The sequence below is a fragment of the Mytilus californianus genome, unplaced genomic scaffold (assembly GCF_021869535.1).
Source record: "Mytilus californianus isolate M0D057914Y unplaced genomic scaffold, xbMytCali1.0.p SCAF_1, whole genome shotgun sequence".
Classification (NCBI taxonomy): Eukaryota; Metazoa; Mollusca; class Bivalvia; order Mytilida; family Mytilidae; genus Mytilus; species Mytilus californianus.
In genome coordinates, this window is record NW_026262581.1 from 21,736,174 (window position 1) to 21,755,073 (window position 18,900).

Below are 18,900 nucleotides of genomic sequence, written 5' to 3' on the forward strand. Positions count from 1 at the left end.
AAAAGTGGAAAGACCTAATTAAAAACCAATTGTTCAAAGAACAATTGAAGGTCTTTCCACATCAATTTTCTAAATAATTGATAAGAAGCTACTTCTGGTTTACTCAAAGCTACTATTAGCGTCAAATCATAGGTTTCTTCATACTGATTCAACAGATATATGGTTTCTATAGACTTTTGCCTGAAATAAGGGAGATAATTGTCAATTCCGGTTTAAAAAATGTCACTTCCGGTCTCATATGATAGCTTTATTTACACTGATTCTAAAAATATATAGTTTATATATACTTTTGCCCGTAAAAAGGGAGATAATTGGCTACTTCCGTTTTAGAAAATGTCACTTCCGGTCTCATTCGATAGCTTTATTCACACTGATTCTAAAAATATATAGTTTGTATATACGTATGCCTGTAATAAGGGAGATGATATGCTATTTCCGGTTTAAAAATGTCACTTCCGGTCTCAAATGATAGGTTAATGTAGGACCATTCAAAAAATATATGGTTTCTATGTATTTTTACATAAAATAAGTGCAAAAATGACTACTTCCGGTTTACTTCAGGTCACTTCCGGTTGATATTTTTCAAGGTCACATGTCACTTAACATTTTCTAAAAGACCGTATTGCTTTATCATATACCAATCTGAAGTAATAATCAATTTACCTTAAAATAAAACATTTCAGGGGCAATAACTCCTATAAGATGTCACTGGATTGTTTCATATCTTCATCACAATACAACAAACATTTTGCACTAGTTCTTTTATATATAACGTTAAAAATATCAGAGAAAATGCAAAAAACAAGCAAAAGACAAAATTGAGAACATGACCTTGACCTTTGACCTTGACCTCATTTTCTAGGTTAGGCCCCAAGGACCTCAAATAAAAAGACTATAGGTTTATACGGCTTACGGTTTATGAGTTACAAAAACATAACGACAAATTTATTTCATAAAGGTAGATAACTCCTATAAAATCGCTTCGATCCAAATTAGCCAAAAATTTCTGAGGATGTAACGAACAATTTAGAAAAAGAATTTTGTCAATATCCTTTTTTGTTACGAAGGAGATGCACACACTTGATAAACAGTGAATAGGGAGATAACTCTTACAAAGAAAATTGTTCGTCTTAGCAGGGTGAAATTTAAAAGCGCATAAACTATACGATACAATATGAGAAATATCTAAGCGACATATTGTGAAACAAATATTTATCGCAAGAACAAAATTAGGCGGAAGAAAAAAAATAATAATTAAAAACCAATTGATCAAAGAACAATTGAAGGTCTTTCCACATCAATTTTCTAAATAATTGATAGGAAGCTACTTCTGGCTTACTCAAAGTTATTAATAACGTCAAAGTATAGATTTCTTCATACTAATTCAATAAATAAATGGTTTCTATATACTTTTACCTGAAATAAGGGAGATAATTGCCAACTTCCGGTTTAGAAAATGTCACTTCCGGTCTCATATGATAGCTTTATTCACACTGATTCCAAAAATATATAGTTTATATATACTTATGCCTGTAATAAGGAAGATCATATGCTACTTCCGGTATATAAAATGTCACTTCCGGTCTCATATGATAGATTTATTTAAACTGATTCCAAAAATATATGGTTTATATATACTTTTGCCTGTAAAAAGGGAGATAATTGGCTACTTCCGGCTTAGAAAATGTCACTTCCGGTCTCATATGATAGATTTATTTACACTGATTCCAAAAATATATGGTTTATATATACTTTTGCCTGTAAAAAGGGAGATAATATGCTACTTCCGGTTTATAAAATATTAATTCCGGTCTCAAATGATAGATTAATGTATGACCATTCAAAAAATATATGGTTTCTATGTACTTCTACATGAAATAAGTGCAAAAATGACTACTTCCGGTTCACTCAAGGTCACTTCCGGTTGACATTTTTCAAGGTCATATGTCACCCAACATTTTGCAAAAGATCTTATGGCTTTATCATGTACCAATATGAAATAATAATCAATTTACCTTAAAATAAAACATTTCAGGGGCAATAACTCCAATAAGATGTCGCTGGATTGTCTCAGACCAAATTTATCATATCTTCATCACAATATAACAAACATTGTGCACTTGTTCTTTAATATATTACATTAAAAATATCGGAGAAAATGCAAAAACAAGCAAAAGACAAAATTCAGAACATGACCTTGACCTTTGACCTTGACCTCATTTTCGAAGTTAGGATCAAAGAACCTTAAATAAAAAGACTTTAAGTTTATACGGCTTACAATTTATGAGTAACAAAAACATAACGACAAATTTATTTGATAAAGGTAGATAACTCCTATAAAATTTCATCGAATCGCTATGATCCAAATTAGCCAAAAATTCCTGAGGATGTAACGAACAATTTGTAAAAAGAATTTTGTCGATATCTTTTTTGTTACGAAGGAGATGCACACAGATGATAAACAGTGAATAGGGAGATAACTCTTACAAAGAAAATGGTTCGGCTAAGCAGGGTGAAATTTAAAAGCGCATAAACTATACGATACAATATGAGAAATATCAAAGCGACATATTGCGAAACAAACATTTATCGCAAGAACAAAATTTGGCGGAAGAAAAAAAAAAAAAAAAAATAATAATAATTAAAAACCAATTGTTCAAAGAACAATTGAAGGTCTTTCCACATCAATTTTCTAAATAATTGATGAGAAGCTAATTCTGGTTTACTCAAAGCTACTATTGGCGTCCAATCATAGGTTTCTTCATACTGATTCAATAAACATATGGTTTCTATAGACTTTTGCCTGAAATAAGGGAGATAATTGTCAACTTCCGTTTTAGAAAATGTCACATTTGGTCTCATATGATAGCTTTATTTACACTGATTCCAAAAATATATGGTTCATATATACTTTTGCCTGTAAAAAGGGAGATAATTGGCTACTTCCGGTTTAAAAATGTCACTTCCGGTCTCAAATTATAGATTTATTTACTCTGATTCCAAAAATATATGGTTTATATATACTTTTGCCTGTAAAAAGGGAGATAATTGGCTTCTTCCGGTTTAGAAAAGTCTCTTTCGGTCTCATATGATAGCTTTATTTACACTGATTCCAAAAATATATGGTTTATATATACTTATGCCTGTAATAAGGGAGATAATATGCTATTTCCGGTTTATTAAATATCACTTCCGGTCTCAAATGATAGATTAATGTATGACCATTCAAAAAATATATGGTTTCTATGTACTTCTACTACATGAAATAAGTGCAAAAATGACTAGTTCCGGTTCACTCAAGGTCACCTCCGGTTGACATTTTTCAGGGTCATATGTCACCCAACATTTTGCAAAAGATCTTATGGCTTTATCATGTACCAATATGAAGTAATAATCAATTTACCTTAAAATAAAACATTTCAGGGGCAATAACTCCAATAAGATGTCACTGGATTGTCTCAGACCAAATGTATCATATCTTCATCACAATATAACAAACATTTTACACTTGTTCTTTAATATATAACATTAAAAATATCGGAGAAAATGCAAAAACAAGCAAAAGACAAAATTCAGAACATGACCTTGACCTTTGACCTTGACCTCATTTTCGAAGTAAGGATCCAAGGACCTGAAATAAAAAGACTATAGGTTTATACGGCTTACAGTTTATGAGTAACAAAAACATAACGACAAATTTATTTCATAAAGGTAGATAACTCCTATAAAATTTCATCGAATCGCTTCGATCCAAATTAGCCAAAAAATCCTGAAGATGTAACGAACAATTTAGAAAAAGAATTTTGCCGATATCTTTTTTTGTTACGAAGGAGATGCACACACTTGATAAACAGTGAATAGGGAGATAACTCTTACAAAGATAATTGTCCGGCTTAGCAACATATTGCGAAACTAATATTTATCGCAAGAACAAAATTTGGCGGAAGGAAAAAAAAAAATAATAATAATAATAATAATAATAATAATCAGAACAAATACAATAGGTCTTTCCACAGAAAAGTGGAAAGACCTAATAATAATAATCAGAACAAATACAATAGGTCTTTCCACCGAAAAGTGGAAAGACCTAATAACCAGAAGAAAACCAATAGGTCTTTCCGCAGAAAAGTGGACTGACCTAATAATAATTAAAAACCAATTGTTCAAAGAACAATTGAAGGTCTTTCCACATCAATTTTCTAAATAATTGATAGGAAGCTACTTCGTGCACAAGGAAAACAGTGTTCGGGGAGATAACTCCTACAAAGAAAATGATTTGGTTACGCAGGGTAAATTTCAAAGGCGCATAAACTGTTCGATATCATATACAAAATATCTAAGCGACATATTGCGAAACAAATATTTATCGCAAGAACAAAATTAGGCGGAAGAAAAAAAAAAAAATTAAAAACCAATTGTTCAAAGAACAATTGAAGGTCTTTCCACATCAATTTTCTAAATAATTGATAAGAAGCTACTTCTGGTTTACTCAAAGCTACTATTAGCGTCAAATCATAGGTTTCTTCATACTGATTCAATAGATATATGGTTTCTATAGACTTTTGCCTGAAATAAGGGAGATAATTGTCAACTTCCGGTTTAAAAAATGTCACTTCTGGTCTCATATGATAGCTTTATTTACACTGATTCCAAAAATATAGGAATGTAGGAAGCTACTTCTGGTTTACGTCAAAGTATAGATTTCTTCATACTGATTCAATAAATAAATGGTTTCTATATACTTTTGCCTGAAATAAGGGAGATAATTGCCAACTTCCGGTTTAGAAAATGTCACTTCCGGTCTCATATGATAGCTTTATTCACCCTGATTCAAAAAATATATAGTTTGTATATACTTATGCCTGTAATAAGGAAGATAATATGCTACTTCCGGTTTATAAAATGTCACTTCCGGTCTCAAATGATAGGTTAACCAATGATCATTCAAAAAATATATGGTTTCTAGGTACTTTTCCATTAAATAAGTGCAAAAAATACTACTTCCGGTTCACTCAAGGTCACCTCAAGTTTACTTTTTTCAAGGTCATATGTCAACCAACAGTTTGCAAAAGACCATATGGCTTTATCATGTACCAAGTTGGAGTAATAATCAATTAACCTTAAATTGAATCATTTCATGGATAATAACTCCTATTAGATATCATTGGATTGTTTCAGACCAAATGTATCATATCTTAATCACAATTAAGCAAACATTTTGCACTAGTTCTTTAATTTGTAATTTTAAAAGTGACAGAGGAGATCAAATAATTTTTTCGTAATCTATATCGGCTGCGAAGTAGATTTGTACACAAGAAAAACAGTGTTTGGGGAGATAACTCTTACAATAAAAAGTGTTTGGCTTAACAGGGTCAGTTTCAAAATCGTAAAAACTGTTCGATATCATACGCAAAAATTCTAAGCGACATCTTGCGAAACAAAAAAGCACCATCAGAAAAAAGTGGCGGAAGAAGAAAAAAATAATAATAATAATAATCAGAAGAAAACCAATAGGTCTTTCCACAGAAAAGTGGAAAGTCCTAATAATCAGAAGAAAACCAATAGGTTTTTCCACAGAAAAGACCTAATTAATAAAGTCAAATACCTTTTCCATTTTACTTCAAAACATGCAATTTATTTCTCAAGACATTTAGAATCAAACATGATAAAAGAAAAACAAACCATCCCCCTCCCAAAAAATGTAAGTGGTCAGTGCTTGAGAAAGAAAGTTCTATCATCATATATTTTACCAATGGTTCAAATGTGAAAGATTCTGTGGGGTCGTAAACTTTTCAAGAATCATTGATTTCATTCAAAAATGAATATAAAGAGGAGATGCATGCATATGAGATAACATGGCACTCCCTCGTAATCATTGTGTATGAAAGGAAAGTTCTCTTTTGCATAAAGGAGAGTAAAAATCTATCTATCTTTGTTGGTTTAACAAAAGTTACAATACACACAGTCATAGGATTTAGATTGTACTGCTTTCAATATTGTGTACGGTATTTAATGTGCTCTTTGTGGACTGATCTATGTCGGGGAAACTCGACAAAGACTCAATTTAAGAATGAATGACCATCGGTCTAATGTTAATGATCCTAATAACAGCAAATTTCTCTAGACATTTTAATCAGCCTGGCCATTCTATTGTTTCAATGAAAGTCCGGATTATAGAGAAAACATATCATTCAACAAATGACCCCATATTGAGCACACCATATCGTCTACAAAGAGAAGACTTTTGGATTAGAGAGTTGGGAAAGCCATTCCCTATGGATGCAATGACAAAATTGATAGTTTAGGTATTTTGTCTAGTTCCAGGTGTAGTACTGTCAATAAATTACAATTATTTAACACTTCTGCTCGACGAAATAGAAGTCATGGTCACAGAAATTATACACCACCTGCTGTTCACACCGTGACATTTGATAGACAGTTATCGTCTGTTCAAAAACCTTTAGGAATTCACCATATCAGAACTAAATTATACTCCATTCCATTACCTAAACTTCATTTATTATTTCAAGAGGCCCAAAATACTTCCGTTATTGTTTCTAATTCTGTTTTGTTTAGATTAGTCGCAATAATCATGGACATTGCTAACCATAGACTATTCAAACCCGTTTCAACTACTTCCAAAGATGAGGAAAAACGTAATTTTTTTTAAAGTAGAATTCGCCAATGAAGGTTTAGATGGTATCAATATTAGCAATATTTTCCACCAAAAATCTGTACAAAAAACTATACCTGATTACTTCCAAAATAAAGCTACACCTGTAATTTCATATACTTACACCAAGTCTATTGCATCCAAGATTTTCAACCACAAGAGGGTTTTAGGGGCCTTTAACCTCAAAGATGTGAACTCCAAACCTCTGGATTGCTCATGCGCATCGTTAAAATGCAATTATAGTCCAGCTGGTCATGTTATTACTGGCGACCTTGGCATCGTAACCAATGAACAACTAAGAGAGTTGTTAGCCAAGGGACCAAAATATAGAATTCCCCAGCCCATCAACTGGAAAAAGAACTTCAGGTTGCAGATGGATTCAGTTGAGGACTATGCTGGAAAATGGATAAAGCGCGAACCAGACGAACCAGAACTGGACACTTTGTCTGAATGGACCTAAGCAATTCGATCATGCATTCAGAAACTACGATGTACTATGTGCTCAAGGGTTTCTAACCCATTCAAGAACCCGGAGGTTGTGGATGCGTTATCATCTTTGCATAACAAATATGTCGTTGTTCCAGCAGATAAAGCTTCCAATGATATTGTCGTCGTATGTTAAATCCATTTATTTGCAATGTCTCACGAAAGAGCTTGGAATAAACAGCACAATTGGTAATCCTACATATTCTTTAACATCATTTACAAAAGATGAAATTTTACAAAATCACAAATCTGTCCTTCTTTCTTTTGGTATTAACATCAACGAAAACGAATAAAATCTACCGTCATTATACTGGATAAAAAAACTTCACAAAACTCCTTATAAAGAACGATACATAGCTGGATCATCAAAATGTTCGACTAAACAACTTTCTAAAGTGCTGAGTACTATTCTTTCTACAGTAAAAGATGGCCTCCAAAAGTATTGTGATGATATATATTCAACCAGTGGTGTCAATCAGATGTGGATTCTCAAAAAATTCTAAAGATCTACTGCTAAATCTTAGATCACAATCTCTGCAATTTTGCAGTAACATTAAGACCTTTGATTTTTCTACGCTTTACACTACTATTCCCCATGCTCAATTAAAAGATTGACTTCACCATCTCATTAAACAGAGCTTTTTCTATAAAAATGGGAATCGTAGATACCAATTTCTTCTTTTGGGTTATAATAATTCTTATTTTGTGAAGAACCACACTGATTCTATCAGAAAATACACTGAAGATGATATTTTCAAAATGCTGGACTTTTTAATCGACAATATATTTGTTGAGTTTTTGGAGGATTGATATTTCAACAGACAGTCGGTATTCCAATGGGTACTAATTGTGCACTCCTTCTGGTCGATTTTTTTTTTTTTGTTCTCGTATGAAGCATAATTTATTCAGAACCTTCTAAAAGACAAAAAGAAAAAGCACCTTGCGAAATTCTTTACTTTTACTTTCAGATATATTGATGATGTCCTATCACTGAATAATCCATATTTTTGTCAGTACTTGCATTTCATATATCCCAGTGAACTTGAAATTAAGGATACTACTGATACTAGAAGGACTGCTTCATACCTTGATATTTTCCTCAATATTGACACAGATGGACGACTTCGAATTTCACACTAAAATCTATGACAAACGGGATGATTTCAACTTCCCAATTATCAATTTCCCATTTCTCAGCAGTAACATACCCTCTGATCCGTCGTATGGTGTTTACATATCTCAATTGATACGTTATGCTCGTGCATGTCCACACTATACGGACTTCATATACAGGAGTGTGCTCCTTATGCAGAAACTGCTTCAACAGAGTTATGAGGAGGAAAGATTAAAAATGACACTCCGTAAATTTTATGGACACCATCACGAATTGGTTGATCTATACGAAGTGTCTAAACTAACTAACGACATTTTTACCATGTCTTAGATTGTGGTTTACCATCTACGTCGTCTGTCTACTAAGTACCGAAAGTGACCTATTCCCGAATATGACTGTTTTGCCGAATGTGAATTCGCATTGCTATACGACGTGTCTCGGTATTTATACATCCAACATTCATGTATTGATATTGTGTTTTGTCTTATCGTTTGTGGTTTGAATTCTGTATTTTCGGTACATTTCACATGTCTTATTTGTCAGCATTTGTCAGTACAGTCGAGTTGATTTCCATTTTCCATGGATAAATATTGTGTTAGTTCAAATAATTATGACGTCGCCACAGCATTAATTTAAAATCGCCTTTCAAGAACGTCATAATCATGATAATTATTTGGACTAGTATTTTGAAAATTATTGTGAATTTTTGGATCTCGTTTCGGTTAATTGTATGAATTTCAAGATTATATATACGTCACAAAAATACGTCACTTTTTGTGGCGTTGATCCATTTATGTGACGCGCAGTTTGTGGTGTCCTGTGCTGTCGTTAATTCATGGGAGATGTCCGTTGTTATTCTGCGGTTTACATGTTGTAATATACTATTATATTATTTATTTATGCATTTCTCTGTGCTGAGTGTTCTTGCGTTTGTTTGTACTGTATTCCTGTCACGCAGTATTGTTATTTTAGCGATATTTTTTAACATTGCCATATAAGCGGAAGGTTTGGCTAGCCATAAAACCAGGTTCAACCCACCATTTTTCTCAATATGGCAGTTGTTATCAAATAGTCCGTTTCTATGTATGTTAGCGTTTGTTTTTGTTGCAGTTCAGTGTTTCTGTTGTTCCGTTGTTTTCCTCTAATAGTTGATGTGTTTCTCTCGGTTTTAGTTTGTAACCCGGATTTGTTTTCTCTTAATCGATTTATGACTTTTGAACAGCGGTGTACTACTGTTGCCTTTATTTAACTTGCTATATTTTTAAGAGTTTCACTCTATCTATTAAAGTTTTTAAAAAAAATGCAAAAAATCTGTAAGAATCGTCTATCAGGGGAAATAACTCGCTTTAGAAGTCAGTATGTAGTTTAAGAGATTTTTAAAAGTTAACTACGACGGATATATGGACAATAGACGACGATGACGGACAAAAAATGATAACGATAAGTCACATGGGTTTTTGGGCCAGGTGACCTTGTAAAATTGTGATTTTTGGTCCTTTATTTCTTAAGCTTGAAAACCATAAAAATACCTTTTTGAATTGCAAATTGTTAATCTAGACGATACTTAATGATTTAAAAACTTATTTGTAGGATCGACGTCTGTGACTTCTTGTAATTTTGATTTGACATTAATGATATGTTTGCTGAGGAATATTTCTGGAATAGCTGCACCAGTCAGAGGATTTGATGTACTGCCTTCCTCTTCGGACATAAGTCCAGGAGCCGATCTTGCAAGAATAAAACATTACAGAAATCTATCTGCTCATTCAGGGGATGGAAAACTATCGAATCAAATGTTTAATGACGCTTGGAAGGATGTAAGCGAGGTAAATATTTCAGGAAAATTAAAACAAATTCGTTTTAGAAACCCAATTAATCAGTAGTCTAACCAATTCACTAATAACAATATTACACAACTTTCTGATATGAAAATAAGAAGATGTAGTATAAATGCTTATGAGACAAAATGACGAAAAATTAGCAACTTAATGATATATTGCTGAGAATTTCCATAGTATAGTTCTTTGCAACCCACTTCATGTCACTGTAACGTTTACCTTGTGCACATTATAAGGAATAAATGTAATACGTAGTGACAACTCAAAGAAGACGGAATGGATCTTTTTTCTCGCTACTAGATATACAAAATAAGTATCCTCCAAAACATGTTTTCACTGTTGGTTATGCCAAATCTCCACGAAACCTCGTTCTAAATAAATAACATCTATCATATCGGTAATCTAAAATGGGATTCAGCGTTACTGTAGAAGTAAATTGAAGAAATGAAATTCATATTAAGGTAATTAACATTTCTCTCCTCCTTACAATAATATGAACACTTTTGAATCTGCACCTTTTTCACATGTAGTACTATAATATATGTATTGGAAAATTTAGTAAAACTTTGTAATATAAAAATAAAGCGTGGTATACATAAATATCTTGTTTCAGAAAGGCATACATAATCACTCTGATTTCAAAAGATAACTGATTTAACCTTGTAACATTTTATGCCTGATGTCGTTTTTTATTGAAAAACATTTGTAACGTTTGGTGAGGTGTTTTGCAAAAAGTAAAATCACAAAAAAATACTGAACGGTCAGTCGGCATTTCAGTTTTCTCTCTTTTCCTTTCGCTGACTTGTGTTTTTTATGTGACAGACTCCATGCAGGAGTTACTCCCTAAAAATGATAATAAGCTAGCATTATCCTCGAAGCAGACAAAACTGTGTCTATGGTATCTTTTTTTTTCAATTTCCATTTAAATTATTGTAGTTTAGCATCTGATTATTTTACATGTCAAACAAGACGGGTCTAATCATTTGAGCAATCTTTTTGGACCACCAGTCTCTGTTCTTGTTTTCAAGGGGGGAGGGGCGTTTCGTGTTATGTTTTGGGAATTGTTTTCTGTTCTTTGTTTTACTTTTTGCAAGGTGTTGTTGGTTTCTCTTCAACATTTGTACCGATCGGTTGAACATGTTTTTGAGTTAGATCATTCAAAGATTTATAAAACTAGAAAAAAATATAATTTAACATTTTGAAGTAATTTTGTACCACACAAAGGAAAGTCACCAATATCAGATCCTCCATACCAATATTAAAAAATACGTTTTACACACTTTTGGATCTTAGATATATTTTCATTATGAAAAAAAGCTGTTCTTAGTTGAATTTACTTATCTTCTTTTATGTTCATGCAAAATTATACATCATTTGATATCTTTAAAATTAGTCACATGATGTATTTTGATACTGAAACCAAAATTGTTATATGCCCATATTATCTAAAAATCACACTAAAATATCATATGGTACCGCGTATAAGTTGAAATATATATAGATATGCAAGTGTAGATGCGAACATGACTCATTTTTTAAAGTGTATATTCATACTTGCTTTTCCTGAAATTTTAAAGAATAACTTTCTTGAACTCGAATTTATAAATGATTGCTTACCTGAACTGGTTCAATCAATATGTCTCAACGTCAAATTTGTTAGCAAATAGCAGTTTAACTTTGAAAACTTATTTATCTAAATATAAAGATAGAAAGGAAATATTCATTATCTGTAGCATTTGTAAGTAACGTGCTTTTTCGTGTGTAAATTTGAATAATTTACTTAATATTATAAAAAAAGTTCTTTCTGTATTAAAACGAAGGTTTGTTAAGCAAAAGATTCTTCTAACCTTTCAATGTCGTAAATGTTATTTTGAAAATATTTATCTGCATTCAATTTAATACAGGCGTCGATAAGACTAGGAGGGAATGTTATTCAACAGAAGTGTGCCAATTTAAAAATCTGTAGTTTGGACAGCTCATTTTTCAAACAGCTGTTGTTAGATTTGAAGTGCCAAAAAGAAAACTTAACGAGACTAACTGAACTGGTGGAAATATTGATGTTGAAAGTTGAAACATTTGAGCAAACACATCAACATGTACTCCAAGATCCAGTGCCAAACAATATCAGGGGTAAGTTGTTTACCGGTAGTTTTTTTATAAGACTTAAATCCGTATAAACATCAAGTTCTAGTATGATCTAAAATTGCTCTAGCATCATATAAAGACTACATAAACTTTATAATTGAGTCATATACAAAAACGGGATACTGTATGACCAAGTTTTTAGTCTTTAGTTATGCAATATACACTTCGAGATTATATATCTTTGATTCTGTAAATTATGGAAATAGTATAACTGTTCATAAAAAAGTTAGAATCGTTCAAAACATAAAGGCTTTTTATCCCAGGCACAGATAGCTATATCCTGATTTTGCATAACATTTACGAGAAGATTTGATGTTTCAATGATCTTCAACTTTGTAATTGATTTTGCATGTAACTTTTGATAAAGTGAGATACCGAGGGTTGTATACATGAAACGCGCGTTTGACGAAATGAAATGATAAAATTAATATCTTTCATTTTTTTTTTACTATGAATACGTAGTAGTCCCGTAGTAACACGACACACAACATGACCTCACTTTTGTCTCAAGTAACACGATAAACAATAAAACTACACAACAGTCTCATAGTACGACGACATACACTATGACCACTTCTACCGAGGAGAAATTTACATGATAACCTATAATTGCTTATATGCAAGACATTTGAACTCTAGTAGATAGTTTTTGCATCTGCAATCATTCCATTCTCCATTGTGGTTGTAGTTATATATTACTGTCCTTTTGAATGTTATCAATAAGAAGATTGGAGAAAAATTATAGTAACATATATAAAATCTAATCATATAAACTATTGTCTTTAGTTCCAATAACCTCATCTCTAATCTCATTCAAATTTACATCTATGTTGTTCTGCTCTTTCAAACAGGTATATTAATTGTTTTATATATCTAATACAAACATTCATCATACCTTTTAGAGAGAATCACGAAAGTAATATCTGACTGGAAATCTTCAGATGAGAAATTCGTTCAAACAAATAGTTCAAAGCACCTCTTAGAAGTACTGAAGAAAAACAAGATCATAGTAGTTACAGGAAATGCAGGTGTTGGTAAATCAGTTACTTCAAGGCACGTAGGTCTACACATGTTACTTGAGGGTTTTGACGTACTACCAGTTAAATCGCCAAAAGATATAAGCACATATGCTGCTAAAACAAGAAAAGCGTTATTTATTGTTGATGACATATGTGGAAGATACAATGTTATTCAGTCTGAGATTGAAAAATGGGATAGATATGCTTCAGATATTAAAGACTGTTTTTCCATATCACCTATCAAAATCTTGGCGACCTGTAGACTGCAGGTGTTTAAACATCCTATATTACAGAGATTAGAACTGTTGACTCAGTGTCAGTTCAATATGACCTCTGAAAAGTACTCACCGACCGTCCAAGAAAAAAGGTCCATTGCTGATGTATATATACCAGAGGAATACACGAAAAAGATGTCAGAGGAGTATATACAAAAATATGATTGTTTTCCATTATTATGTTGTATGGTTTCTAAATTTCAAGAAAGCAATATAATCGACTTCATAGGAAACCCATATAATTATTTTGAAGGGGAATTTGACAAAATGTCAATAACAGCTGGGATGAATTATTGCGCTTTACTTTCTGTCACTGTGTTTAATGGTAAATTAAGCGAAACATTACTTGACGATGAATTAAGCACAAAAGACAAGGCAGCATTTGTAGACATCTTTGAAGCAAGTATGCAAAATACAAATACGTCAAGAACACTATTAAGCAATCACCTGGATATTTTACTTGGGGTCTACATTACAAAACTGGATGACATTTATTCGTTCATACATGGCAAAATATTTGACTTTGCATGCCAGTATTTTTCAAAGAAATGCATGAAATGTTTTATTGAACACGGTGATATATTGTTACTTTGTGAACGCTTTGAATTTGATTTTTTAACACATGCAGATGATATACAACGAATAGCTGTTCCTGAATCTTTCGAAAAAAAATACTTTTACAGAATGCTAAATGAGGTTACAGAGGGAACTTTTTTAGATATTTTTGGTTGTAAACAAATGAAAAATGAAATATTTAGAAAACGTTTTCTTCATACACTTGAATTGCAGAACGATGAGCTGATTGCTCAAATTCTAAATATTTCACATCTTGGAATCAACTTTTTACATCTAATGTGTGAACAAGGAGATAAAGAAATGGTAGAATTTTGTATAAGCAAAGGCATGGATATCAATGGATGTGACGATATTGGCATGTCTCCGCTCCATATTGCCTGTAAATATGGATATGAACATGTAGTTAATGTATTGATACAATCTGGGGTCAACGTCAATAGTCATAAACGTCGGGGTTTAACGCCTCTGTACGAGGCCTGCTTCACTGATCAAACACAAATTGTCGAAAAACTTCTCAAAAGTGGTGCAAGACCTAATGTATATAACAAACGAGGTTTAATTCCATTAACAGTTTCAGCTAAAAATGGCAACATCAAAATTACACAGCTACTTCTTCAATACAAGGCTGATGTAAATAAGGAAAATAACGACGGTATTTCAGCACTTCACGAAGCATGCATAAATGAAAAGGAAGATATTGTAAATATTTTGATCGGGTATGATGCTCACATCGATTGTAAGACAAATAACAATGAAACACCACTGTATTTTGCAAGTAAGAAACACAATTGCCGTATTATTGAAATTCTTATTTCAAAAGGCGCTTGCATGTTTGAAACCTCGAAGTTAACAAAGCTATCGCCACTCTGTTTAATAAAAGAAAAGGATGACGTACAACTGTTGAGAACACTTTTGCATTCATTGAAAAATAAAAATACAAGCTTCAGCTTTGTATTTGCTGAACTAGAAAAGGCATGTTTTAGTAATGACAGCAAATTTCTAAGGATTATTTTAGAAATGAATATTAATGTTGACGCCCAATTATCATCCGGTGACACTGCTCTTACCATAGCATGCTCTGAAGGTTTTAAAACAATTGCTGAAATGCTTTTGAATACAAAAGCAAATATCTATGGTTTATGTCATAATAACCGAAATCCACTACAACTAGCTTGTTTAAACCACCACCCAGAAATTGTGAATATGCTTATTTCAAAAAATGTCGACTGTAACTACATATCCTGTAGAAGTACATTGCCCTTTCCTCTCCATATATCTTGCATGATGAATGATTATGAATCGATTGAGGCCCTTATACAATCCGATGCTGATGTTAATCAAATCAGCGAGATACAAGGACCTGTTTTGTGTGATTTTAAATGCAAGGAAGACGCCGATAATTTTTTTATAGATGAATGGAATGACGATAAAACCTACATGATGACTCCATTAGAAATAATCTGTATGGGGAAAAGTTTGAACCTTAGAATAGTAAACCATTTGCTAGAAAACAAGGCAAGAACAAACATCAAAAGTGCAAATGGTATAAACCCTTTATTAGTTGCATGTTTTTACGAATATAATGATTTAATAAGTATTCTTTTGAAAAATGAAGCAAATATAAATGCATGCAATGAAATAGACACATTATGTCTAGCTTACATGCAATATAACGGTGAAGAAGATATCATTGATTTATTATCTTATACAGATTTTGCTACAGAAGTATCTAAATCCACATCACTTCATATAGCAAGTATGAATAATTCGCATAATATGGTAAATCAATTACTACAAAATCATGCAAGACTAAATATATCCTGTAATATTTCGCCGTTTCTGTTGGCTATTCAAAATGGTAATTATCAGATGTCAGGAGGAACTCGCAAAATGATACTTCATTACTATAAAAAGCTCGGAGTAGTCAAAGATGTTCATCCTATTCATGCTGCGTGTCTTTCCGGGTATACAGATGTTGTTGAGACATTGGTGCAGAATAATCGTTTTCATTATGCAGAAACTGCTATTGGTATTTCATCGGCACAAGTCGCTTGCATTAAAGGTTATATTTACTCAGACAATCATAATATGATTAAACAATATTTTTTTTTATCTCCTCTTCAAATATCATGCCTTGGACAGTATTGGGATATCTTCAAAATATTAATGCATAAAAAAGTGAATTTTACAGAAACCTTTGACGTATCTACCAATTTAATAGCATGTTTCTCAGGAAACAACAAAGCAATTGAAGCAAGTTTAGATGATACCCAAATATACAAAATATCTGTATTGTGGCTTTTAGTTATACATAAGCAAAATGATATAGCAAAATACATTTTAGATACAATAAGGAATTCTGATTTGGAAGTAAGTAAGAGTTTGAAAACCTTATTCCTCCGCGCATGTTCAAATGGTAATCTTGAAATAGCTTCTCTTATATACAGCAAACTCGTAAATTTGAATATAATTGAAATTGATAATGTTGATACCCTTTATTCTTCCTGTGAGAATTGCCACCGAGACGTTGCGGAATTCCTGGTTTCAAACTGTATTTGCACAGAGTCTGCTACTCCTGATAACGAAGTGCCTCTTCAAACAGCATACAGAACCTGTCTAGACTATATTGTAGAATTACTATTAAGAGATGGTGCTGACCCATTTCTAATAAAAGCTGAAATGGATGCCTTTCGTAAAACATCAAAATCTATTCAAGCGGAATGTTTGAGAGAATTGTTCGCCTTTTGGAATGCAAATGTTTATTCAGTAAATACTTGTCCAGACAATTTTCTCGATAGGGTTTCAGATAGAGGCGAAAAAATGTTGTACTCTGCCTATCTAAAAAAGAACGCAGATCTGATGAATCTCATTGTCTGTTTTGGGGCAAATATCAATTTCACTTATGGAGAAAAAAATGACACATTACTCATGAAAGCTTGTAAAGACAACGACATTCAATTAACAAAACTTTTGCTTGAAAATTCACCAAACCTAGACATCAGAAACAATGAAGGAGAGACTGCACTTTGTATTTCATGTGAACTTGACAGATTTGACATTGCAGAACTCTTTGTTAACTGCGGTGCTAATGTCAATATTTGTAATAACGAAGGACTCAGTCCACTTTACTTTGCTTGCATCCAAATAAAGTTGAATACTGTAAGGTTGTTGTTAAGAAATCAAGCAGACGCAAACGTGTGTCTATCTCGTTTTAAGAGTTTACTTATAATTTGCTGTGAGAGCAGAGCTTATGAAATCGTAGATCTTTTACTTCAGTATGGTGCAGATGCAAATTTTTGTTACTATTGGGGTGACACTGCATTAAATAAATCACTCCAAATGGCTGATGCGAAACTTACCAAAAGTTTGTTAGCTTATACTGCAGACTGGAAAGACATGTGTCTCGATTTGCAATATTCTTTTATTAAAGCTTGCAAAAAAGGCTGTGTTGACTTTGTTCAGATGATTTTACAAAGAGATCAAAGTTTTGACGTAAATGCAGCTTTTGATGGAAAAACGCCCTTGTATGCTTGCTACGAAGCTTTATCACATGTTGATTCATCTCAATACACGTCACAAATAAAAACTGGGTCTCTTCTTCTTCAACATGGTGCTGATTTATTTGTATCAACAAATGGAAATGATACAGCATTTCATCAGCTTTGCGCAAAAGGTAATCTATCTGATATAAAAGAAGTTTTAGAAAACTGTCTGATTAATCAGACGATTTTAGGAGTAGAATTCGCACATGCCTGTGCGAACAACCGAAATGAGTTAGCATGTCTTTTCAATAAAATTGTTCGTCGCCAACTTAGTACAGACAATTTGCATAACATTTTTTTTCTGGCAGCTAAATATGGAATGGATGATATCATTGAGGATGTTCTTCATTCAAATATCGATTTAAATAGTGAAAATGTAAAAGGTCAAACAGCTTTGCATATTGCTTGTTCGAAAGGAAATGATAGTGTTGTTGAAAAGTTGTTGGCGTGCGGAAAAACTGATATTAACAAGCAATCAGATAATGGCTATACTGCATTGCATTTTGCATGCTGTAATGGTCATAGAAATGTTATCGAAATTCTACTGAACAACGGAGCTGCAATAAATATACGATCATATTTAGGCGAAACAATAGTAGCTGTTGCTTCTACATTACATGCAAAAGTCATTGATATTTTGTTGAATTGGAACATTGAAGAGATCATAGAACAACTATTGGAACATAAATCGACCCTTTTGAAAGCATATTCTTCATCGTGTAGCAATAAAAGTATTCTACGACGATATTTGATTTCAGTAGATCTGAACTCATACGTGGATAACAATGAGTTTCCACTTCACATTGCTTGCAGGTTAAGTGATAATGAACTAATTGATCAACTGATTGATAACCCAAACGTAGACGTAGACTGTATATCAAAATTTGGTGTAACACCACTTTTAATATGCATTTGTAACCAGGATCTGAGAAATACAAAAACAATTATAGAATCGGGCGCTTCAGTTAATAAGATGACAAATATTTCCAAACAAGGACTCCAACAACTTTTTGGACATACCACTGCTTCCTTCGTCAAAGATCTAACCCCACTTTCATTTGCATGTTTTGTTCAGAATTGTGAAATTATTCAGATTTTAATTGACCAAAATGCAAACATTTGTTCACCAGTTCATATCTCCCATGGCAATCCAGATGATAGTTCTGAATGCGAAATCCTGACACCGTTATGTGTATCGGTCATACTTAACAATTAAGCTATAGTGAAGGTAT

General features: G+C 32.5%; 1 protein-coding gene across 1 annotated transcript in view; it reads left to right on the forward strand.

Moving 5' to 3' along the window:
* The window catches only part of LOC127717166 (uncharacterized), a 28,280-nt gene extending 9,381 nt beyond the window's left edge, over nucleotides 1-18,899 (forward strand). Inside the window, exons 2-4 of the mRNA XM_052223061.1 lie at nucleotides 9,864-10,099; nucleotides 12,016-12,241; nucleotides 13,159-18,899. Coding sequence (XP_052079021.1) covers nucleotides 9,864-10,099; nucleotides 12,016-12,241; nucleotides 13,159-18,884 — 6,188 coding nt within the window. The 3' untranslated portion in view covers nucleotides 18,885-18,899. The remainder of the gene's footprint in view (nucleotides 1-9,863; nucleotides 10,100-12,015; nucleotides 12,242-13,158) is intronic.
* Nucleotide 18,900: the final 1 nt, after the last annotated feature.